The sequence below is a fragment of the Triturus cristatus genome, chromosome 4_1 (genome assembly GCF_964204655.1).
Source record: "Triturus cristatus chromosome 4_1, aTriCri1.1, whole genome shotgun sequence".
In the NCBI taxonomy this organism is placed as follows: domain Eukaryota; kingdom Metazoa; phylum Chordata; class Amphibia; order Caudata; family Salamandridae; genus Triturus; species Triturus cristatus.
The window spans coordinates 14,145,510-14,165,886 of NC_140585.1; the positions used below are offsets into that span (position 1 = coordinate 14,145,510).

The window sequence follows — 20,377 nt, forward strand, 5'->3', positions numbered from 1 at the left end:
AAATAAAATGTATGCAATAATTCTTAAATATTACCTAATTAGCTTCCCAACTGATCCGCTACAAGCTCGAAAACCCGCTGTGACACTATGAGCCCTATTACGATATCGGTAGCATTATGGAATCTATTAGTCGGTGGTTCCACCAACAGTATTAGGAAGCAACCACCCTCTAGGGTTTCCGTGTAATGTATAACTGTGTTTATGTTGATGTATATAATGTTGTGGTATATGTTATTTTCTCTCTTCTTCATTGATTAGGTATCATTGTTTATGTGTGTTGTAAATACATTGTGATACATACATTAAGAATAACAACAATTTTGGAGAGGGCAATTAAATGTGCTCTGCTCATAAACTGTTTAGTATTTTATCTTCTGCCTTCGACTCTGTGAACCATAACAAGCTACTATCTACTCTAGAACACAGGATGGGCTTATCAGGGTTGGTATTGAATTGGTTCACCTCCTTCCTTCAAAATAGATCCCAAAGAATCAAGATTAATCAATCTCTTTCTGAGCCCCGTACAGTAACTATGGGGGTTCCACAGGGGTCCGCCCTCTCACCCTTACTCTTCAATTTACTCTTGGAACCGTTAGCAAATGCCTTGATTCCGTGAACATCCTTTTTCATATGTATGCGGACGACACTCAACTATCTGAAAATCACCTCCCCAGAAGACATCATCTCACTCAACTCAATGCTAATGAACACTCAAAATTGGCTCACTGACAACTACCTCACGCTCAACACATCCCAAACTGAATTCCTTCTCATCGCTCCCCCTAATCACATTCCTAAGACTGACCTTTGGATGAAACACCTCACTGCCTTCAACTGCTCCCCCCACATCATTGAGTCAGCTAAATCCCTCGAAATTACACTAGACTTGCACTTGACTATGAAGAATCATATCAGCAATGCAACCAAGGGAGACAAACACCAGTTGAGTTTACTAAGGAATCTCAAACCATTCCTTCCACAGAAAGACTTCAAATTGGTGGAACAAGCTCTAGTTCTACCAAGACTAGACTACGGCAGGTCCACGCTATGTGGTCTTCCCAAACTGAGCCTGGCCCCACTAAGGGCTTCGCTTAATGCCGCAGCTAGAGTGATTACTGGGACAAAAAGAAAAGACACATCCCTAAACTGGTTACCATACGAGGCCAGAATTCACCTAAAAAATGCCTGCATGACGCACAAAGCCCTTCACTTCAAGACCCCCATCTATCTGGCTCAAAAACTATAACTATCAGGGGGCTACAGAGCGTCTCGAAGTGCAAGTACAATGCTCCTGAAACCACAGCTTTTCCACAAAAAGAGATCGAGTAACAGAGCCTTCTCTGGCATTGCTCCAAAGATTTGGAACTCTCTTCCTCCGGAAATCCGTACAATCTCCTCCACTGCTTCCTTCAAAAAGGAAGTGAAAAATATCCTAATGCTCAAGTTCCTGCCAGAATAGGCCTGACTACTTGACTCCATTACTGAAATGAAAAGACCATTTGTTAAGCGCGGCAGCTACCCTAGGGCGTCCTAGTGCTGCAGACAAACGCGTGCGGGAATATAGTTAGGGTCTATACAGGTTTGTTGAAGAGCAGAGTTATTAGAAGTTTACGGAAGGGTAGCAGATTGGGCTCTGCCCGCAAGTGGAGGGGGAGAGAGTTCCAAAGTTTAGCTGAGTTATCAGCAAAGGAGCGGCCACCACATCTAGTTCTTTTGATCTTGGGCACTAGGGCGAGGAAGGAAGATGCTGATCGAAGCTGTCTATACGGCTGGTAGGGGGTGATCAGAGATTCGCTAATGGAAGGGCCCCTCTTCTGGAAGGCCCTATGGGCAATGCACAGGGCCTTGAATTCAATGTGTTCCCTAACCGGGAGCCAATGGAGGCTTTTTAATCCAGGATTGATCGAGAGTCGGCGGGAAATCTGAAGGAGTGTTCGGGCTGCACAATTTTGGATGACTTGGGAGTTTGCGCAAGGTGGATTGAGGGGGCCCTAAATAGAGGGCGTTTCCAAAGTCCAGTCGTGATAGAATAAGACCCTGGACCATGATTTGTTTCGCCTGAAATGGAAGTAGAGGAAGAATGTTTCGTAGTTACCTCAGTAGACCATAGCAGGTGGCTGAAAGTTTAGCTGCTTGGTGGTTAAAGTTGAGGGAGTTATCCAGCCAAATGCCCAGGCTCTTGATTGTGTCCTTTGGTGATGGAGCAGGACCGAGGCAGATGGGCCACAGTGAGTTCATATTGAGCTTGGGGGTATTACCTAAGAGCATGAGCTCGGTTTTGTCCCCGTTTAGCTTTAAACAGGAGAGTGTCATCCAGTTGGACACCATCTCATCCAGGCATCCACTCAGGTTGTTAGGGGAAGTATTTGGCTGGTTAAGGGCCACCACTAGCTGAGTGTCATTGTCATTAGTGATGATTTTTACTGCCCTCTATTCTGTCTTCTTGATTAACTTTGGACATGATTATATACCTGGGAATAACATCGTTAGCATGCTTTGTACATAGATATGTTTGAATGTTCATCATCCATGTTCCTCACCCATTAATGTATCCGCCCTACCCTTATGTGAAGAGTTCCAACACCTACAGGAGTCTTGCATGCGTCTTGCTTAATTACGTAACGAACAAATGTTTTGCTTCCCAATACTGTATCCCTCTTACCCAAAATTGTAAAGCGCTCTGATGCCCGTAAGGATCATGTTCACGCTATACAAACCTTTATAGATAAAAAAAATACAATACATATCAACCTCTGCATTTATAATTGGTTCTAAAACCACTTAAGGTACAAAATATCAGTCTCCACCACTGTCGTCTCACTTTTATTTCTCCTTACACTCCGCTCGGCTGCTCCTCTCTCTTTTGTAGATGAGTCTCTTCAAATCCTATTATTGAGATGGCGTTACCTATCAGATATAAGATTTCCCGGGCAGACTGCAGAGTCGGTAGGGGCGGTGGTGTTGCGGTCATATACAGGGACAAGTGCGCCTTCCGCCGCGGCAAGTCTTCACAGCTAGGAGAGGGTGAAGTCCAGTATCATTATTTCCCCACAAGCCTCGCTGGGTGGAACATTGGTTTATAGCCCCCCTCGCCCTGCAGGGCCTTTTCTCAAAAATATGGAGGATGTTCTTATTCCCCACACTTTGTTTTACGCACTATCTCTTCCTGGGGGATCTTAATATTCATTTTGACCAGAAAGACGTAGGGGATTCCAGGGAATTCTTAGACTCTTTAAGCCTTGCTATGCTTACTCAATGGGTCATGGCATCGACTCATTCAGGTGGCCATATCCTTGATCCTATTTGCTCCAATTTCCAAATTATGGTGGAGTATCCTCTTCCAATGCCATGGTCCGACCATTTCTTGTCATACTTTTCCTGCGCACCAGACGGCAACATTCTTCCAGGCCGGGCGTTCAAGGCCCGGCCACTGCCAAAATTGACACGCTGACTTTCAGCTGTGCTCTGGCTGAGTCAAGACCAGCCCCCTCTAATGATTTGGAGGAAGCTCTTGAAAGCTTCTCTAGCTGGATCAAGAGGGCGGTGGATCTCCTCTCTCCTACCTCCCTCCTCAAATGGTTCTGGGATTCTCCTTCTGAGCCGTGGTTTTCACCCGACCTCAAAACGCAGAAGCAACACTGCAAAAAATTAGAACACTGCTGGCGGCAGGAGTATTGCCCTTCGGCGAAGCGGACTCTTAGGAAAGCCCAGAAGCTGTATTATACCTCTATAGCTCAGGTCAAAAGCCTTTACTACGCGGATCACATTGATCTAGTCAGGAACAATTACAAAGAAATCTTCTCCATTGTCCAGAGCTTTATGGCCCCTAGAGCTGAATCCATCACACTTCCCTCGTCAAACGCCTGGTGTGAGGAACTCTCATTTGTTTTATTGATAAAATTCGTTCCATCTAGGCATCCTTTACTCTAGGCAATCATTCTACGGTTAGGTTCTTGCCTCCGGAAGTGCTGCATGTTGAATATCCCTCCCTGACGGTTTTCTCACCTATCGATCTGCCCGAGTCAATGAGGGTCCTTAGGGCCTTGAAATCAGGCTCCCCGCCTGATCCCTGTACAGCCAGGCTTTTGGCCTTGGTCGCAGAGATAGTGAACCCCAAGTTAAGAGTCTCATCAATCTGTCCCTCCAGGAGGCTTATGTTCCTTCAGTATGAAAACAGGCCAAATTTTGCCACTTTTAAAAAAAACGTTACTGGATCCGCTGCACCCAGTCAGTTATCGCCCTATTTCTCTTCTTCCAAGTGTGGCGAAAGTCTGCGAAAAAGTGGTAAACAAACAAGTTGCTGACTTCGTCGAGGGCTCTGGCCTACTTCCTCTGGCTCAATCTGGGTCCAGAGCCTCTTATAGTACTGAATCGGCCCTGATGGAAGTCTCTGAAGCCCTTGGGAGGGCTTGGATTTGGGCGGTAGGGCAGCTCTAACCTTCTTAGACCTCTCGGCAGCATTTGACACTGTCCCCCACTCTCTGCTGCTAATCTGCCTTGCAGATATGGGAATTTCAGGCGCTGCCCTGAGTTAGCTGAAATCATTTTGGGAGGGTCGCACACAAGAGGTTTGGCTCCCCCGTTCTCCTCCTCACCTCAAAAGGTGACTGCTGGGGTGCCTCAGGGGTCCTCTTTGAGCCCCCTTCTCTTTAATTTATATGTCACCCCTTTGATTCACTTGGCTGAAGAGTTGGGAGCCAAAATTATAGCATAAACTGATGACACTCCGCTTCTGTTTACATGGGGAAAATCAGAGTGTTCCACGTCCTAAGCCAGAAATTGTTTGTCAGCCGTCTTTCCATGGAATTCCTCAGCGCAGCTTATATGTAATGAGGACAAGTCGGAAATCCTCCTTTACTGGACCTTTCCAGCCAAATTCCCCATGTCAGCCTCAGTGGGGCAACCCGCTAAGAATCTTAGAGTCTGGTTCGAAGAGAATCTTTCTTTTTCTACCCAGATAAAGAAGCTAGTGGGGAATTGCTTTGGGAGACTTAAAACCCTTAGGAAATTTCTCCCGCTCCTCCCTAGGGCAGCCATGGAAACAGTGACTCGGGCCCTGATACTTTCCCGGATCGATTATGCTAACGCCTTGTATGTCGGCCTTCCGTGTTACCGACTCAATAGACTGCAGGTTGTTCAAAATGCTGCAGCGAGGCTTCTTTTTAACATCCGATGAGAAGCAGCGTTAGGCAACATCTGCGTTCCCTTTATTGGCTGCCTGTGGCCCAAAGAGTCGCGTTTAAAGCCCTGACCCTGGTCCATTGTGCTCTGCATGCCTGCGGCCCTATCTACCCCCGCCAGACACCTCCGCTCATCATCTCAGCTTCTCGGTACAAAAGGGGGTGGTGATGGACGGAGCATCAGAACCAATCAAACACTCACACCCAGTCAACAGATCTGGGTTTAATCCATCACCGTTCTTTAGCCCACTCTGCCACCCCAGTTCAGACATGGCCATATGCAAATCAGTCTGACCCTGTGCCTCATGGGAACAGTCCAGCCCGAACTGCCAAGCCATGCCTTCCCTGGACCGGAAACAAGCTTCCTAGGACCGGTTTCTGGCATTTCAGCCGTCTTCAGCCAGGCTTGCTTGAATCCAGTGGCAAAGTGAGCAAGGGACTCACGTCTGAGCATACCCTGCCAACTTATGGCGAACAAAGCGGTACAAAAGGGGGTGGTGATGGACGGAGCATCAGAACCAATCAAACACTCACACCCAGTCAACAGATCTGGGTTTAATCCATCACCGTTCTTTAGCCCACTCATCTCAGCTTCTGGCACCCATCCCTCGCTTCCGGCTTACAAGAATGGGGGGCAGTTCTCTTGCTGTCAGAGCTGCCACGGCATGGGACTCGCTTCCTCTGGCTCTTCGCAGCATTCAAGACTTTTCAAAAAAAGACTGAAGACGCTTCTCTTTGTTTAAATCTGCCCCTCTTCCCCTCTCTAGGCTCGCGCCGGGACACTCCTTGGAGTATCTGTGCGCGCTATAAGCTTAAATAACATACCATAACACATGGTGGTGGTCTCCCAATCAACAAGTGAGCTATAGGAAGGAAATGCATGGATTCATAAAAATCATCACAAAATGATTTATTACAGTACACAATAACAAATGACCAATAAATCAATCATCTTCCTAAGAATCTCTCTCTCTCCCTCTCCTTCATTCCTGTACTTTACAAATCATCCTTTTTATTTTTGACATCATTGGTTTTTTGTCAATTTCATAGGCAAAGCACCCATAGTTTCTATTTCGTCCTGTCTCCGCGCCTTCTTCTGCAACCGCAATCTCATGTCCGCCCATTTGCTAAAAGTTCTGCAGTTTTCTTCTGCTTCTTCTTATTGGCCACATACTTGATGCAGCCTTCCCCACTTACAGTCAAGAAATCCAACTCTCAACACCATCTACAGCTGCTCCAAAATGAATCCCAGCTACATCCACAGGGTCGGGGAATCTCTCAAGCATTAGTTAGTTCATGTTAATGACGGTGAATTCATTAGAATTCAATTAGAATTCTAATTCCATTTGCCCGTATTCTTCACCAAAATTGCGTGGGCAGTTTTCTCAGAAGCATTCAAAAAGATTTTATAAATGCCTGATTTGCAGGATTGGGGAAATCTGAGACTGTCAACATGGCGCCCCAAGAATTTGAATGTTCAAAATTAAAACCTTCACAAGGCACGGATTCGAAGTCAAAACCATAAAAGTTTTAATTAAAAATGTACAATAATTCTAGAAGGAAAAAGAATTGGTAAGTAAATCAGATAAAACTAGCTACAAAATTCGACAGTCTCTGTAAATCTGCTTGTGCCGAGTTTTATTCACAAAAGATTCCAGAGGCCCAAAACTGTGCTCAAACTCTCTTTAAGGTGGTGATGGAACTATCTGACCCCAGGAAGTCAGTGAGCTCCCCCTCTCTCTCTCCCACAATGAATGTGAGGAACTCGCTCCCTTCCTTATCAACAAAGTTAATATACATTCTCAGTTGTCGAGCAACCGCTTACAGGTGTGCAATTGGACGAGGCTGACCCATCTACAATCAGGCCGAACCTCAGGTTTATTCATGCAGCTGACTCCCAACACAACGCTAGCCGTCCACCTATACTGCATACCTGGCCCCCTCTAGATACCGCATCTTAACCGCATTCTTCACGCCACTAAATCAGACTTCCCCCCTTGACACCTCCCTCCTCACTTGTTCTGCCAGCTTGATCCCTCATACTATCCATGCTGATGGATCACCTCTCCGAAGGAAGGGATGGTCCCCCAGAGATGGAAACACGCAATGCCCCCCCCCCCCCCTCCTAAAGAAAGCGAATTTGGAAACTTCTAACTGTTCCAATTTCCACCCCATCTCTTTACTTCCCATTCTCTCAAAAATTTGGGCGAAACACATCAATAGCCAACTGTCCTTCTTTGTGGAAACCCAGAATTTTCACCAACCCTCCCTGTCCAGGTTTAGAGCGGGTTTCTCTACAGACTCTACCCTTCTGGGGGTAACTGAGATGCTAAGGCAACGCATGGATGAGGGAGAAACAGCGCCACTTATCCTATTAGATCTTAGCACTGCCTTTGATACGGTGTCTCACAATATCCTTCTGGGTGAACTTAAGACACTGGATCTTGATGGAATGGCCATGGAATGGTTTCACTCCTTTCTTAAGGACCGATCCTTTCAGGTTCCCTCTTCCTCTGCCAGGTCAAACCCCCACGCTTTTCCCTGTCGAGTCCCACAGGACTCGGTGCTGAGCCCTCTGCTATTTAACATATACAGTCGATCTCTAGCAGAGGTGGTCGAAAACGCGGGGTAGTCTCTTTTCTCCTATGCTGAGGATACCCAGATCATTTTCTCCCTCTCACCAACACAGGGACATGGGCCCTCCGATCATAGTCTGGGCTTGAATAAGATCTCTCTCTGGCTGCAGAATAATTTGCTGAAGCCTAACGGGGACAAAACTGAAGATATGATTGTAGGCAAAAGGTCCGCTCTTTGGGGACCGCAGCACTGTCCTACCGAATTAGGAGCTCTTTCCACCCCTTCAAGTAGAGTTAAGAATCTGTGGTTCCTTGTGGATGAGCCACTATCCATGAAACAACAAGTGGCCAAGGTGACTGCCACATGTTTTGCAGTTCTTAAGTGGTTAAAAAAGATCCTGTGGCTGATTCCTTTTTCAGCACAGAGAACGATGATCCGGGCCCTTGTTGTTTCCAGACTGGATTACGGCAACGTCCTGAACTTGGAAGCCGATAAATCTAATATCCATAGACTTAGATTTGTGCAGAATGCAGCCGCCAGGCTTCTCTATCGCCTACCCTAGTTCACCTCGGTCTCCAGCCTTCTTCATGAACTTCACGAGCTTACTGTGTCGAACCATATCAAGCTCAAAGCACTTTGCTGCATATTCAGGGACAAATCTGGATCTGCCCTAAATATCTCCTGGACTTGGTCCACCTGTACCATCCCTCCCGTCCCTTGAGATCCTCTCCGCAGACTCAGTTTGTTGTACCAAAAACCCAGCTGGCTCGTATGAAAGGCTGATCTTTCTCCTACTTAGGGCCACTACTGTAGAATTCCCTGCCCGCTTCCTTGAGAGATTCAGCATCCCTTCTGGCTCTCCGTAGGGGGTTAAAAACCTGGATATTCTAACCCGTTCTGCAGATCACCGTTTACTGTCCCTTAATCCCGCCCCGCACCTGGAAATCCCTGGGGGTAGCTTCGCGTATTATAAGTTTTGTAAAAATAAGAATAAATCATTAATAATCAATTATGTGAGAGGATTAACAAAAGGTGACTGTCCAGAGCAAATCAATCGCCGGAACCAAAGTATAGATAAGCAAGAGGACTGACATCAATTCCGCCTCCAAAAGAATAGGGAAAAGGTTTAAGTACAAAATCAATACACAGACTAGCATGGGGTCTGCTCAGTTTAAAAGACAAGAAAAGCCTGGCATACATCCCAAAAAGGGCCCATTTTAAAGCTTTTTCGACAGCGAAAGCCACACACTTGACGTGGAAAGAGGTGAGCATTATAGGATTAATAATGAATCAACCCACACATTTACGTGATGTATTGAACAATAATTATAACTTTTAATAATGTCAACAACATTGCACTATTGAAGCAAAGAAATAGAATGGGTGGCGCAGTGCGTCCTCTGCAGGGGCTAGTGTTCGACCGCATGGTCAAAGGTTCAAATCCCGGCGGATCCACTCAGCCTTTCGTCCATCTGAGGTCGATAAAAGGAGTACCATTGAGTTGGGTAACAATAAACATCAGTGCCAAGATACCTCCGGTGAACGTGCGCTTTACAAATAGACATGTGTTAATTAATGAAATGCTTATATGGCCTAGGCAACAGATAGTGAAACTATTACATTAAGCTACTGCGAGCTGGAACATATCTTCCTTCCTTCAAATGTAATACATTTTGTTGCATGAGCATCTCCACAAGTGAATAAGACCACAAAATTAATTTTATTTTGTTTATTTTCTGTAAAGGAAAATAACATCAGCAAAGTTGAATGTGAAAGCTCTTTCATAAGAATAAAGTAACTTTTCTTTCATGAATGCTGAAGTGAGTGGCATGTCAACCTGAGGCCTCGTCATTCTAAATTAAAAACGTTATCACTCCCATACTGACAGAGCTGCTAACACACACAGCTACGCGTGTAATACATGTGCAGAGAGGCCCGGACAGGCCACACTGGGCCCCGGTCATTTCCCCGATGGGCTGGCGGAATGAGGCTCGTTTTTTTCTCATGGCCGGATTTGTTGCTGGGGCTGGGTTGACAGCATTTCCTACCTGCAGCGCTTCAGAAAACAAACAACCCAAAACAAATAATTTAAAGCGTGCCGGCCAAAACCATTCGTTTTGCCCTTGTTTGGCTCCTGCAGGGTCGCCGGGGGCAGCCCCCCCTGACACTCAGAGACTCGGGAGGTGATGGGTCTGCAGCTGTGTGGCCCAGAGAGTCCAGGATATATATATCATTTAAACATTCAACACTGTGGGTTTCTTGATGTCGTGCCCATTGCAGCCCACTGAAGTTCGGTTTATGAAGTGAGGCGTGCCTTGCATGCCAAGCGTCAGAAGTGCCTGGAATCATTAACTTAAAAACAATAAGCCCCTCTGCCCCTGCTCCCTGTAGGTGGCCTCGGGTGGTACAACGGATACAGTCTCTTTATGGTCTTTCGTGTGTGTGCAGTGCACACCTTGAAGGGAGGTATTTCAAGACGCACTCAAGTGACGGTGAAGGAAAAGGAGGCACTGTGATAAGCAATTGCCTGGGATCACACAATGTAGTCAAGTGGAAGCCAGGATTGATGCATGGTTTCCTGAGTTCATGTTGTGCAGTTCAGCCACTACATGGCTATCTCTTTCTTTGCCTATTTTAGATGAATTCCTAATTCTTTGAGGTGCTGAATGAGTGCACTGTGTGAAATACATCCCCGCTCTGCGTGTTCCATAAGGATTGGCGGTGGTCGTGCTTGGGGGGGGGGGGGGGGTAAAGCTTCAATGCAGAAGGTGAGGTCAGAACCACAGCGCCCTCCCTTCGCTCCACGCAGCTGGGTTACCTTTTATTTTAAAATATCGCCATATTGTTGTTTTATCTGTGCACATACGGAGCTGTGTTCAATGCTCCTTTAGGGATCACTTCTACTGTGCAGGTCACCGTCTCAGCTGCATTCTGACACACCCCCCTCACGTGACTCGCGTGCTCGGCCTCATTAGGAGCCGATGACGCGTACGCGCAGCGTACGCGCGCAGCGGGCGCGCCGCGAGCGCGCCAAAGGCGCGCTCAAGGCAAGCCCGTCTGCGCCCGTCCGCGCCAGACCGGGCCCAGGGGCCAGGACCCCTGATAGTTGCAGGGTTACATATTCACGTGATTCACTAATGAAATTGAAGCTTGAGGTATCACACAAATGCCTACACTCTATAAGCTGTGATACATCCCGGCTACGATGTTCACATTGTGAATACGGAAGGGCTTACCAACAAGGCAGACAGGAAGCCATATTGGAAGAAACAACATTTTAAAATGCTCCTTCTTAATTGCCGCTCCCTTGTGAAACACTCCGTAGAAACACACATATTAATGGAAGAGGAAAAACCAGATATTCTATTTCTAACCGAGACTTGGTTAGATAAAGATTCGGACTATGCTATTGCTGAAACTCTTCCTCCCCATTATCTGATTCAGAGACTAGATCGAGAATGCGGGCGTGGAGGAGGCATTGCCATCATTTATAAAGAAGAATTTAAAGGCCGCTTTTCGAACAGCCCCATACTGGAGTGTGAGAGCATTTTGTTCTCAATCCAATTATCCCCCACCTCCACCTTTTCAGGTATACTTTTATACCGCCCGCCTGGCCCGAATGTGTCCTTTTGTCAAGCTTTCCCAGATAATGTAGTTAAATTTGCCAGCTCGTTATCCAACTTCACGGTGCTGGGAGATTTTAACATTCACTTTGACAAAATGGAACACCCTCAAATATCAGAGTTTGTTGAGGGATTAGAGATCTTTCAGTTCTCTCAAAAAGTCTTGGGCCCCACACACAGTAAAAATCACCTTCTGGATCCCATTTTTGCTAATATCCAGTCTTTGACTGCTGGTCAACCCACTCCCCTCCCGTGGACTGATCATTTTTTGATCCCTTTTATATGGGTTAGGCAGGAAGCAAAAGTGATACTGCCAAACATAAAAAAGTCCATTCGATCTTGGACAACCCTCTCTTGGGACGAGTGGGAAAACGATTTGGAAATCACCCGCCCCCCATTACATTTTAATCCCATAATGGCTAATGATATTTTTAATAACTGGCTGGAGGTCTCATTATATTTAAAAAAAGGAGTTTGAGAGGGAAAATATACCAGGCCACCCTCCACTCAGTCAATAGTACAAAACACAAGACCTGGTAATATCAAAGCACTTCTTTTGATTAAATGGGATTAGTAGAAGGGTAATGTAAACATCTATTACACCATCAGCAGTAGTTCTTATCATGAACTATCAGTAACATCCCTTGTGCCACAACACCTAATATTTACCAAATGCAAACATTGAAAAAAGCAACCAAACATGTGAAAAATATTCCACCAAAAACATAAACAGGAAAAAGTGTGAAGAATGAGAAAGCATCTCACGTGCGCAACTCCAGAGGAGCTGCTGGCAGGTTCTCGCCAGTGTGCTCACGAGTTTCTCATCATCGATGTCTTTCTCATGAAAATAATGATGTGAGAAAAATAATGTGAAATATGGTAAATATGTTAACTCGATGCTATCTAATTTCCTTGAAAATAATGCCTTTTTGCATTCTTCGCAGACTGGCTTTAGGGCAAAACATGGCACCGAGACTGCGCTTCTGTCGATAGTGGAGGAAGCTAGGAAGATCCTAGATAGCGGAGGCTGCGCTGCAATTATCCTATTAGACCTCAGCGCAGCCTTCGATACTGTGAACCACTCACTTTTAATTAAACGGCTCCAAGACATTGGGGTAAGGGGGGCGGTAGTTAAATGGCTCAGTTCTTTTTTGGAGGACAGAGTCTTTTCCGTCTTTGCAGACGACTGCGTCTCTGACCCAGTACCGCTCTCATGTGGAGTACCCCAGGGCTCTGCATTAAGCCCTACGTTGTTCAACGTCTACCTGAGCTCACTGGCAAGTATTGTCACCCCGTTCGGGGTGCATATTGTCACCTATGCAGATGATACTCAGCTAGTCGTTTCCTTGAACAATGATAACAACTCAGGAGGGGCACTTATGGCATGTCTGGAGAGAGTGGCTAACTGGATGGAGGCATCCTACCTCAAGCTCAATGGGGCTAAAACAGAGGTTATGCTTCTCGGAAACGCTACATCCTTATCCGTTGAACCCTGGTGGCCAATCAGCCTTGGACCCCCCCATCCCGAAAAAAAACATAAAAAGCTTAGGAATCATGCTAGACACCAAGCTTGATTTTAAGGAACAAGCACGAAAGGTTGCAGGTACCTGTTACGGTCTTCTGCGGATGATCAGGAGGATTCTCCCTTTGCTCCCGTTTATGGCTAGTAGAATACTGGTGCATGCACTTATCCTGTCTAGGTTGGACTATTCAAATGCCATCTACTTGGGGGCCCCGCTATCCACTACTAAAGTTTTACAGACCGTACAAAACTGTGCAGCCCGACTTCTGTTGAATATCCCTAAACGTTTATCCGCTAGGCCGGCACTTTCCTCAATACACTGGCTTCCCATTCAGGAGAGGATTAAATTCAAAGCTATGTGTTTCATACAAAAATCTTTGAATGGGAAAGGTTCTACTCTGACTGAGGCCATGATACACCTTCATCACCCACAAAGAACCCTAAGATCAGAGGGTAAACATTTGTTGACAGTTCCCAGAATAAAACTCACCAGATGTGGAGGCCGTAGGTTCTTCTATTGTGGTGCGAAACTCTGGAACACCGCCCCTTTGTACATCCGATCTCAAAACAATCATGCTATCTTTCGTAAACAGCTAAAAACTCTACTCTTCCCCTGAAGTACTTTTGAGGAATAGACTGTCCACTAGCGCGGGGATGCCTACGGGTAACCAGGCGCTTTACAAATGCTTCTTCATTCATTCATTCACTCTGGGGGCCACGCACTGGGTCCCAGAATTACTGTGTCTGTAAATGAGTCACTTGCAGGGCGTGCCACCTTCCACTTTTAAGGTTGATTGAAGGTATAATCATTATTTAATTGTTACTACTGATAAGGGCCACTACTCAGATGTTACTGAATAACAAGGCACTTTGAAAGGGGCAAGAAAGCTCCGTGTCTGTTACCCGTGCTGCAAAGGACAAGTTACACACACAAATTCAGGAATGTAGAAATGGTGACATGTTCAATGAAGATTCCAACATACCAAAACCCTTCCAACAGTATTACAGCATATATATAATTGGGAATAATCAAATAAAAGAAGAGATGGGAGTAGCCAGGCCAGATACTCCACTTAGATGACAGCTGTCAAAGAAGAAAGGCTGCTGTGATTGGACAACCTAGAGTTAAAAGAGCCCTGGGACCAGCTGGTGTCACTCTACATCCAGGGGGCCATAGATACGCCCTCGCCTATGTTTCTTGCTGACCTTGACAACCACTTTAAAGATTCTGTCTCAAATTCCACTCTAATAATAAGAATAACAGTACGAATGAGTCTTATATAGCGCTTATCTACTTCAAATGAAGTCTCCCAGCGCTAAGGTCCAGGCTCCAGCAAGACAGGAAGGCACCGATTACCAAGAGAATCAACCAGACCTAAATAGCCTGGTGTTCATTTTATCCCAAAAAGAGTTTATGAAGGGGCCTGATGGACTGAAGGGGGGGGTTCCAAAGTGTGGGCGCTCTCTTCACTTTGGGAACAGTAGCAAGCATCGCACCTGCGGATCTCAAATTCCTGGATTGCACCTAGGGTTTGATAAGGGTTTGGCGGTACCATGGGACACTGTTGGCAAAGGCCTTGCGGCAGTAACAGAGGGCTTTGTAGGAAGTTCACCAGGCGGCAGTGCAGCTTGATAAGCACAGCCCCAAAGGAGGCACCGTTCTCTGCGCTCATCATGCTGTGGAACTGTTCATTGCTTCTGTTTTGGCCTGCCCTCATTTTCTTAGTTGGACGCATTGGAAGTCCGGTTTCTACTATTAATGCATAGCACTTTTTTATTCAAACTAAATAGAGTTTATACGGAGTGATCCAGTTGTCCACTCTACAGGCATTTCCATATGCTGAATACATTGATTCAACACAGATACCCTGACGTTACATATTAGGAGTGCCCTGCATATGCCCTGAAGAAGTCCAATTCTTTGGACGAAACGCGTTGACTGGTCTACTAAACATGATTTTTTTCTTGATCTGTTTAAATTAAATAAAAATAAATAAAGGAAGACTTGAAGAATGACCTTGGACACAGATCTTATCATTTTGTGACATTGCTCATAACGTGGTGCACCACTTGCTCTGTTTTGTTAAACTTTGTTAAGTTCGGTGGTGGACTGCACCGTGACAGTGGGTGCTTATATTGTGTCCACACGTCATTTGGGTATTTCCCATTGTTTATATTAAATAGGGGACAGCAGGTTAGGTGCTAGCTTCTGTAGGGTTCCACTGTCAACGATTGCATGGTCTCCATTTATATTAGAGAGAGTTGGGTTCAGAACTCCTTGCTGCAAGGGAAGCACCTTTGACTGAAAATGTTTTTGGAACCCCTGGAAGGAGGGCTCCTGCAGAAAATGGGCAAACCACATCAATACTTTGTGGCTGTTGCCGCATCTCTAAATTCTTTTAATGAAAATGTTATGAGACACAGTGCCGAAAGTGGCACTGAGGTCCAACATTAGTAGTGCCACAGAGTCGCCAGCCTCCAAGACCTGCGAATTGATTCAGAAGCTCGAATCGAGGCTGATTCTGTGATAGAGGAGGGGTGGAATCCCGACTGGGTGGTGTGACGCAAGTAGTTGGCGTCAAGGGAAGTGGAAAGCTGCTTGTTGGCATGCTTGTCGGCGAGCGGCATTGGGGCACGGGGAGGTTGGTTGGATCCGGATGATATTTTACTGTTGAGGTTTAATCATTTCATGTACTTGTAAATTGCTGTATATCACACTTGTGATGTATTTAGTTTGTATGATGAACCCATGACCCAGCAAAGAGGACTAAGCGATTTTCACTGAATGCTATGCAGTGATGTATTGCTTTGCGTCTGTGTTTGTTTGTCCTGAGTTAAAATAAGAACTTCAGGATCAAAGGTGAGATAAAACTACTTCATCAATGTTGTTCAGCTCATGACATCACAAAGTTACATTTAGAGCAGAGAGCGTGGCAGTTGTCTTACGAGTATGTGTTTCGCCTAAACATTTTTCTTGAAGACAGTCCTGTGCATGGCGCCTAAATCTTTCAAAAATGTCTCCTTTTCTTTTTTACAGAAAATACATGCAACTGCCGGAAATGATGGAGAAAGCCATTCAGGGGCCATCTGATGGATTGAAAGACAAAAGTGGGTAGAACTGCTTTCCACACTGAGCCTATCTGTGAGTGCCAGCCATGCCAGTGTAGCTGGTCAGCATCTTTAGCAGTGCCCATGAAGCCACCTGAAATACAGCTACACAACCTACCCTGCCACTATCATCGCGGGCGTTTCCTCTTGCGACAGAGATAGCTCGCACTTCGCTCATTTCTGTTCTAGTGCCTAGCTGCCCACCCACGCCCTCCATGGGCGCTGACCGGAAATGACATGTTATCGATTTAAACATCGAGGGAAGGATGGATTGAAGTTTAGTTTGAAATCTCATGTGGATACAAGATCCATGTCAGCACACAGCCTTGTGTGTAAACACTGATACTTTGTCAGGAGCACAGTTTGGTTATTTTGGGACAATGGGCCTCTCTGACTGGCTGAAAAGGAGACAAGCATTGACAAAGTCAACAGGCCTGGCCTTAGCTACAGAGCTACTGACTTTAGCAATAATTGCTTTCTTTGCTATGATATATCCTTAGTTTAGCATTGCAGGAAAGCCACACGCTAGCATATCTTGGAATCGTGGCAAAGCCAAGATCTTTGCGTCCAAGGACTTGCCAGTTCTTGATTAAATTTGGTTTGAGCGGCAGATCTCGAGTTATAACCCAGTACATCCAACTCATTCGATTGATTGTATTTGGGGCTGTAGGGAACAAGCAGAACAAGAGAGAGAGGGAACAATGCTGCAACCATTACCAACAGCTGCTGCAAAAGGGATTCGTTGTGTTGCTCGGCACAGGACACGTCTGAGAGTATGGCCGCTTGGTTGATGCTGTGAGCCTGCGCTGCTCTACACGAGTTTCTTTCAAAATCAAAGGCATGACTCTGCACCTGATCTTTGCGATGGATAGTGGATTCACAAAGCATCATAGTGTCAAGTGTGCAGTTGTTTCTACACAGCCTGTACCTGTGTTTACTAAGGGCCCCGTTAGGATGGCGGGCGGACTCCTGTCCGCCCGCCACCCTAGTGGTGCCGGGACCGGCCGACAGTGGTGTGGCGGTCCAACACCATCAATTAGGATGCCACCGCCACCGTGGCGGTGGCAACCCGCATTCACGACATTGTGGCAAGCGGTGCTCACAGCACCGCCCGCCACAATCCTGTGATGGCCGTTGTGCATTGGCATGCACAACATGACAGCCACCTTGTCCAGGCCAATGTTGGGGGGTACCTAGTGCAGAAACCCCCCTACCCCTCTTGGAGCCCGCAACGGGCCCCCAATAGCAAATACTGCATGCCTTTCCATGGCGGAGTCTCCGTCATGGAAAGGCATGAATAATGCTACATCATAATATGGATGGCGGTGTCTTACAGACAGCGCCACCATATTGTGTCCCTTTTCCGCCCGGTAGAGATTTTGACCAGCGAAAAAATGGCGGACGGTCTTTCCGTCTGTCGGGGTCCCCCCCACCATACTAATATGATGGGGGATAAGCTGGGATTTCTGGCGGGCGGATCGACCTTTATTCATATATTACTGCCATGCATCAGCCTTTCAGTCATCACGGTGCCAGCCCTTATATTTCTAACTTATTGATACATTGGTCCTGGTTAAATGGCAGCTGTGGTGCAAGAGCGACGCAAGAGGAAAATGAGATTTATGAAGCTGTGGAAGGCTACCTTGCGCGGTTTTATAAATCTTAAGTATAGCAAAGCATCACAAATTGATGCGTTGCCGTACTCTGCAGAAGGGGGCATTCCATGGGCGTTGTGTAAGGTCTTCCCACGCAACTCCCATGGTTTGTGACATATTCCCAGATTTAAAAGAACTGATAAACCTGGTAATGCGCCCAAAAATGACCCCAGGTGAGGCGTAACGAGGAGAAATGCCTCCATTTTCCTTGTTACTTCCTCTTTCGATGTGTGCAGCACACATCGAAAGAGGAAAACGCCTCTCAGGATTTGTGAAGCAAGAAAGGGCTTTTTTCAGCTAAATGCCTACAATTCCCCATTTTTTTTTTCAAAATCTCCCACTTTCCTGGTCTAAATGTTCTCATGAATGGAAGTGAGACATTGAAAGGGCTGTGAAACGTCATCATTTCTCACTGAAAGTGATGGTGTGTCCACAGACATAGAGACCTCTGACACGAATGCATCTCCTATTTACTCACTTCTCACTGTTTTCTTCGCAGGATCTGACCAGAAGCAGGAAGGGAGATCCCTCAGAATTGTCCTCGTTGGGAAAACAGGAACAGGGAAAAGCGCAACCGGCAACAGCATCCTTGGAACAAAAGGATTCGATTCTAAAGCAAGTCTAAAGTCACAAACACAAGTGTCCATTAAACAGACATGTGTCAGGCAGGGGAGGGAGATTGTAGTTGTGGACACTCCAGGGCTTATGGACACAGACACCCCACCGTTAAAAACAGTGCAGGAGGTGAGCGAGTGTGTGGCCCTGTCCGCCCCGGGCCCTCACGCCATCCTTGTGGCGGTGCAGACTGGACGTTTCACCAAAGAGGAAGCAGACACAATAACAATTATACAAGACTTATTTGGAAAGAACGCAGCAAAGTACGTCGTCGTTTTGTTTACACGAAGGGAGGACCTAGAGGCGGACGGGCGGACAGTCGAGGAGTTTATTGAAGAGGCGGAGGAGGGAAAGTTGAAAACGTTGTTGAAAGACTGCGGGATGCGCTACTGCGCCTTCAACAACAGAGCAACTGGAGAAGAGCAGGAGAGGCAGGTCTCTCAGCTCCTGGGCATGATAGACAAAATGGTGGAAGAGAATGGAGGGGGGTACTACAGTACTGAGTCGTATCAGATGGTGGAGCGGTACCTTAAGAACAAAGAGAAGGAAATCAGGAACAAATATCAGCAGGAAAAACAGGAAGCGATAAGTGTAATAAAAGAAAAGGAAAAAAAAGCATTGGTACTTGCAAAAACGGAAGACAGAAAGGCGAGCGTGAAAGCAGAATATGCCGCGGCGGTAGATCTCGTGGTAAAGGATTATCATCAAAAGGAGCAAGGGGCGCGAGCAGAAGCGGAATCGACATTATTAGACGCCATCCGTGGACTCGTGACTGGAGCAGGCATCGGAGCAGGCATCGGAGGACTCATTGGGTCAGTCGGGGGTCCTGCGGGAACAGCTGTGGGGACAGCCGTCGGGGCAGCTGTGGGGGCTGCGATAACCACAGACACTAGGGTTTTACACTTTCTCAAGGCCTTAATCAACACGAGGTCCTCGTGATCGCCTCCTGAGAGCTCGCGCCAAGCTCGGTGACTGCCAAGGAAGAGAAATGAGTCGCGCGACCGAGCTTTAACTCGAGGGGAACCAGCAGCTGCGAGAGTTTGACGTATTTCTGTTCTACAAGCACCAAGGGACGCAATAGCACCTTTGTAAAGTGTTCACTTGTGACTTGGCTCCCTCCCTCTGTTTGCTTTACTAATTATTCAGAAACAATTTAAAGAGCTCACAAATAAATACCTTTCATTGAGTTCTTCCTTTGTTTGTGGTTTTAAAGTTATATTTCTAAAGGGCAACAATGCTGATGAGGCTCACACCCCGGTTTCCAGGTGCGCAGTTTGCGCCTGAGATTAACAGGCCCTTAGTACATCAAAAATAAAAGAGTGATGTATTCTCTTGGGCTCTTACCACGGCTGCTGCAGCAATCCTTGTCCCCCCGAATCAGAATTCCAACTACTGCACAATGTGCTCTATGGCGCAAAGGGGCCTGCGTTCGCGCACGGCAGCCCTGTGCGCCAGCGCAGGGGAGAAGGAAAGGAATGCACCGTATCTCATAGATATACTGTATCCCTGCTCTTTGGTTTTGACGTAGGGCCCATCAAGATACCTTACGGCGCTGCCCTATATCAAAATCTCATACATGAGCCCGTTGGTGTTAAATAGGAGCAACGATTCGTTTCTTCTCGATTCTGCTGTTTCTATGTGCGCTGCATTTTGCCATCAGGGATTGTTCGTTGCAGGATGCTGTTCTTCCCTGGACATAAACCACCATTCCCTGCAACGCAGGCATCCTTGAACTATGTTACAAAGGTGTCTGCATTCTCGCTAGGCAGCTACATTTAGTACCAGGGCTAGGGCAAAGGCAGAGATAAGATGGTGCAAGTAAAGTAGCCTGTAGGTAGTACCCTACCTCTGTTTCACACCGCATGCTCTCTAACTGTGTGTAGAAGAAACTGCATGGGTCACTTTCTGGGCATTATACAGGGCAGCCGGGTATGAAGCTGTGTGTTCGAGTGAATAAAATGAAAAATACACTGTGCATGCCTACCCAACGCCATCCCAGCGCTGATAACAGCAGGCAGTAGAGAACCAACCGGGCTAGGGAAAAGACAGGTTTTTAACAGTTTGCAAAAGGCAAGATGGTTGGGTTCCTTGTGCAGA

General features: G+C 46.5%; 1 protein-coding gene across 1 annotated transcript in view; it reads left to right on the forward strand.

Annotated features, from left to right (window-relative positions):
* Nucleotides 1–19,463, forward strand: part of LOC146839310 (GTPase IMAP family member 7-like) — a 99,258-nt gene extending 79,795 nt beyond the window's left edge. Inside the window, exons 3-4 of the mRNA XM_085651339.1 lie at nt 15,940–16,010; nt 18,165–19,463. Coding sequence (XP_085507465.1) covers nt 15,940–16,010; nt 18,165–19,219 — 1,126 coding nt within the window. The 3' untranslated portion in view covers nt 19,220–19,463. The remainder of the gene's footprint in view (nt 1–15,939; nt 16,011–18,164) is intronic.
* Nucleotides 19,464–20,377: the final 914 nt, after the last annotated feature.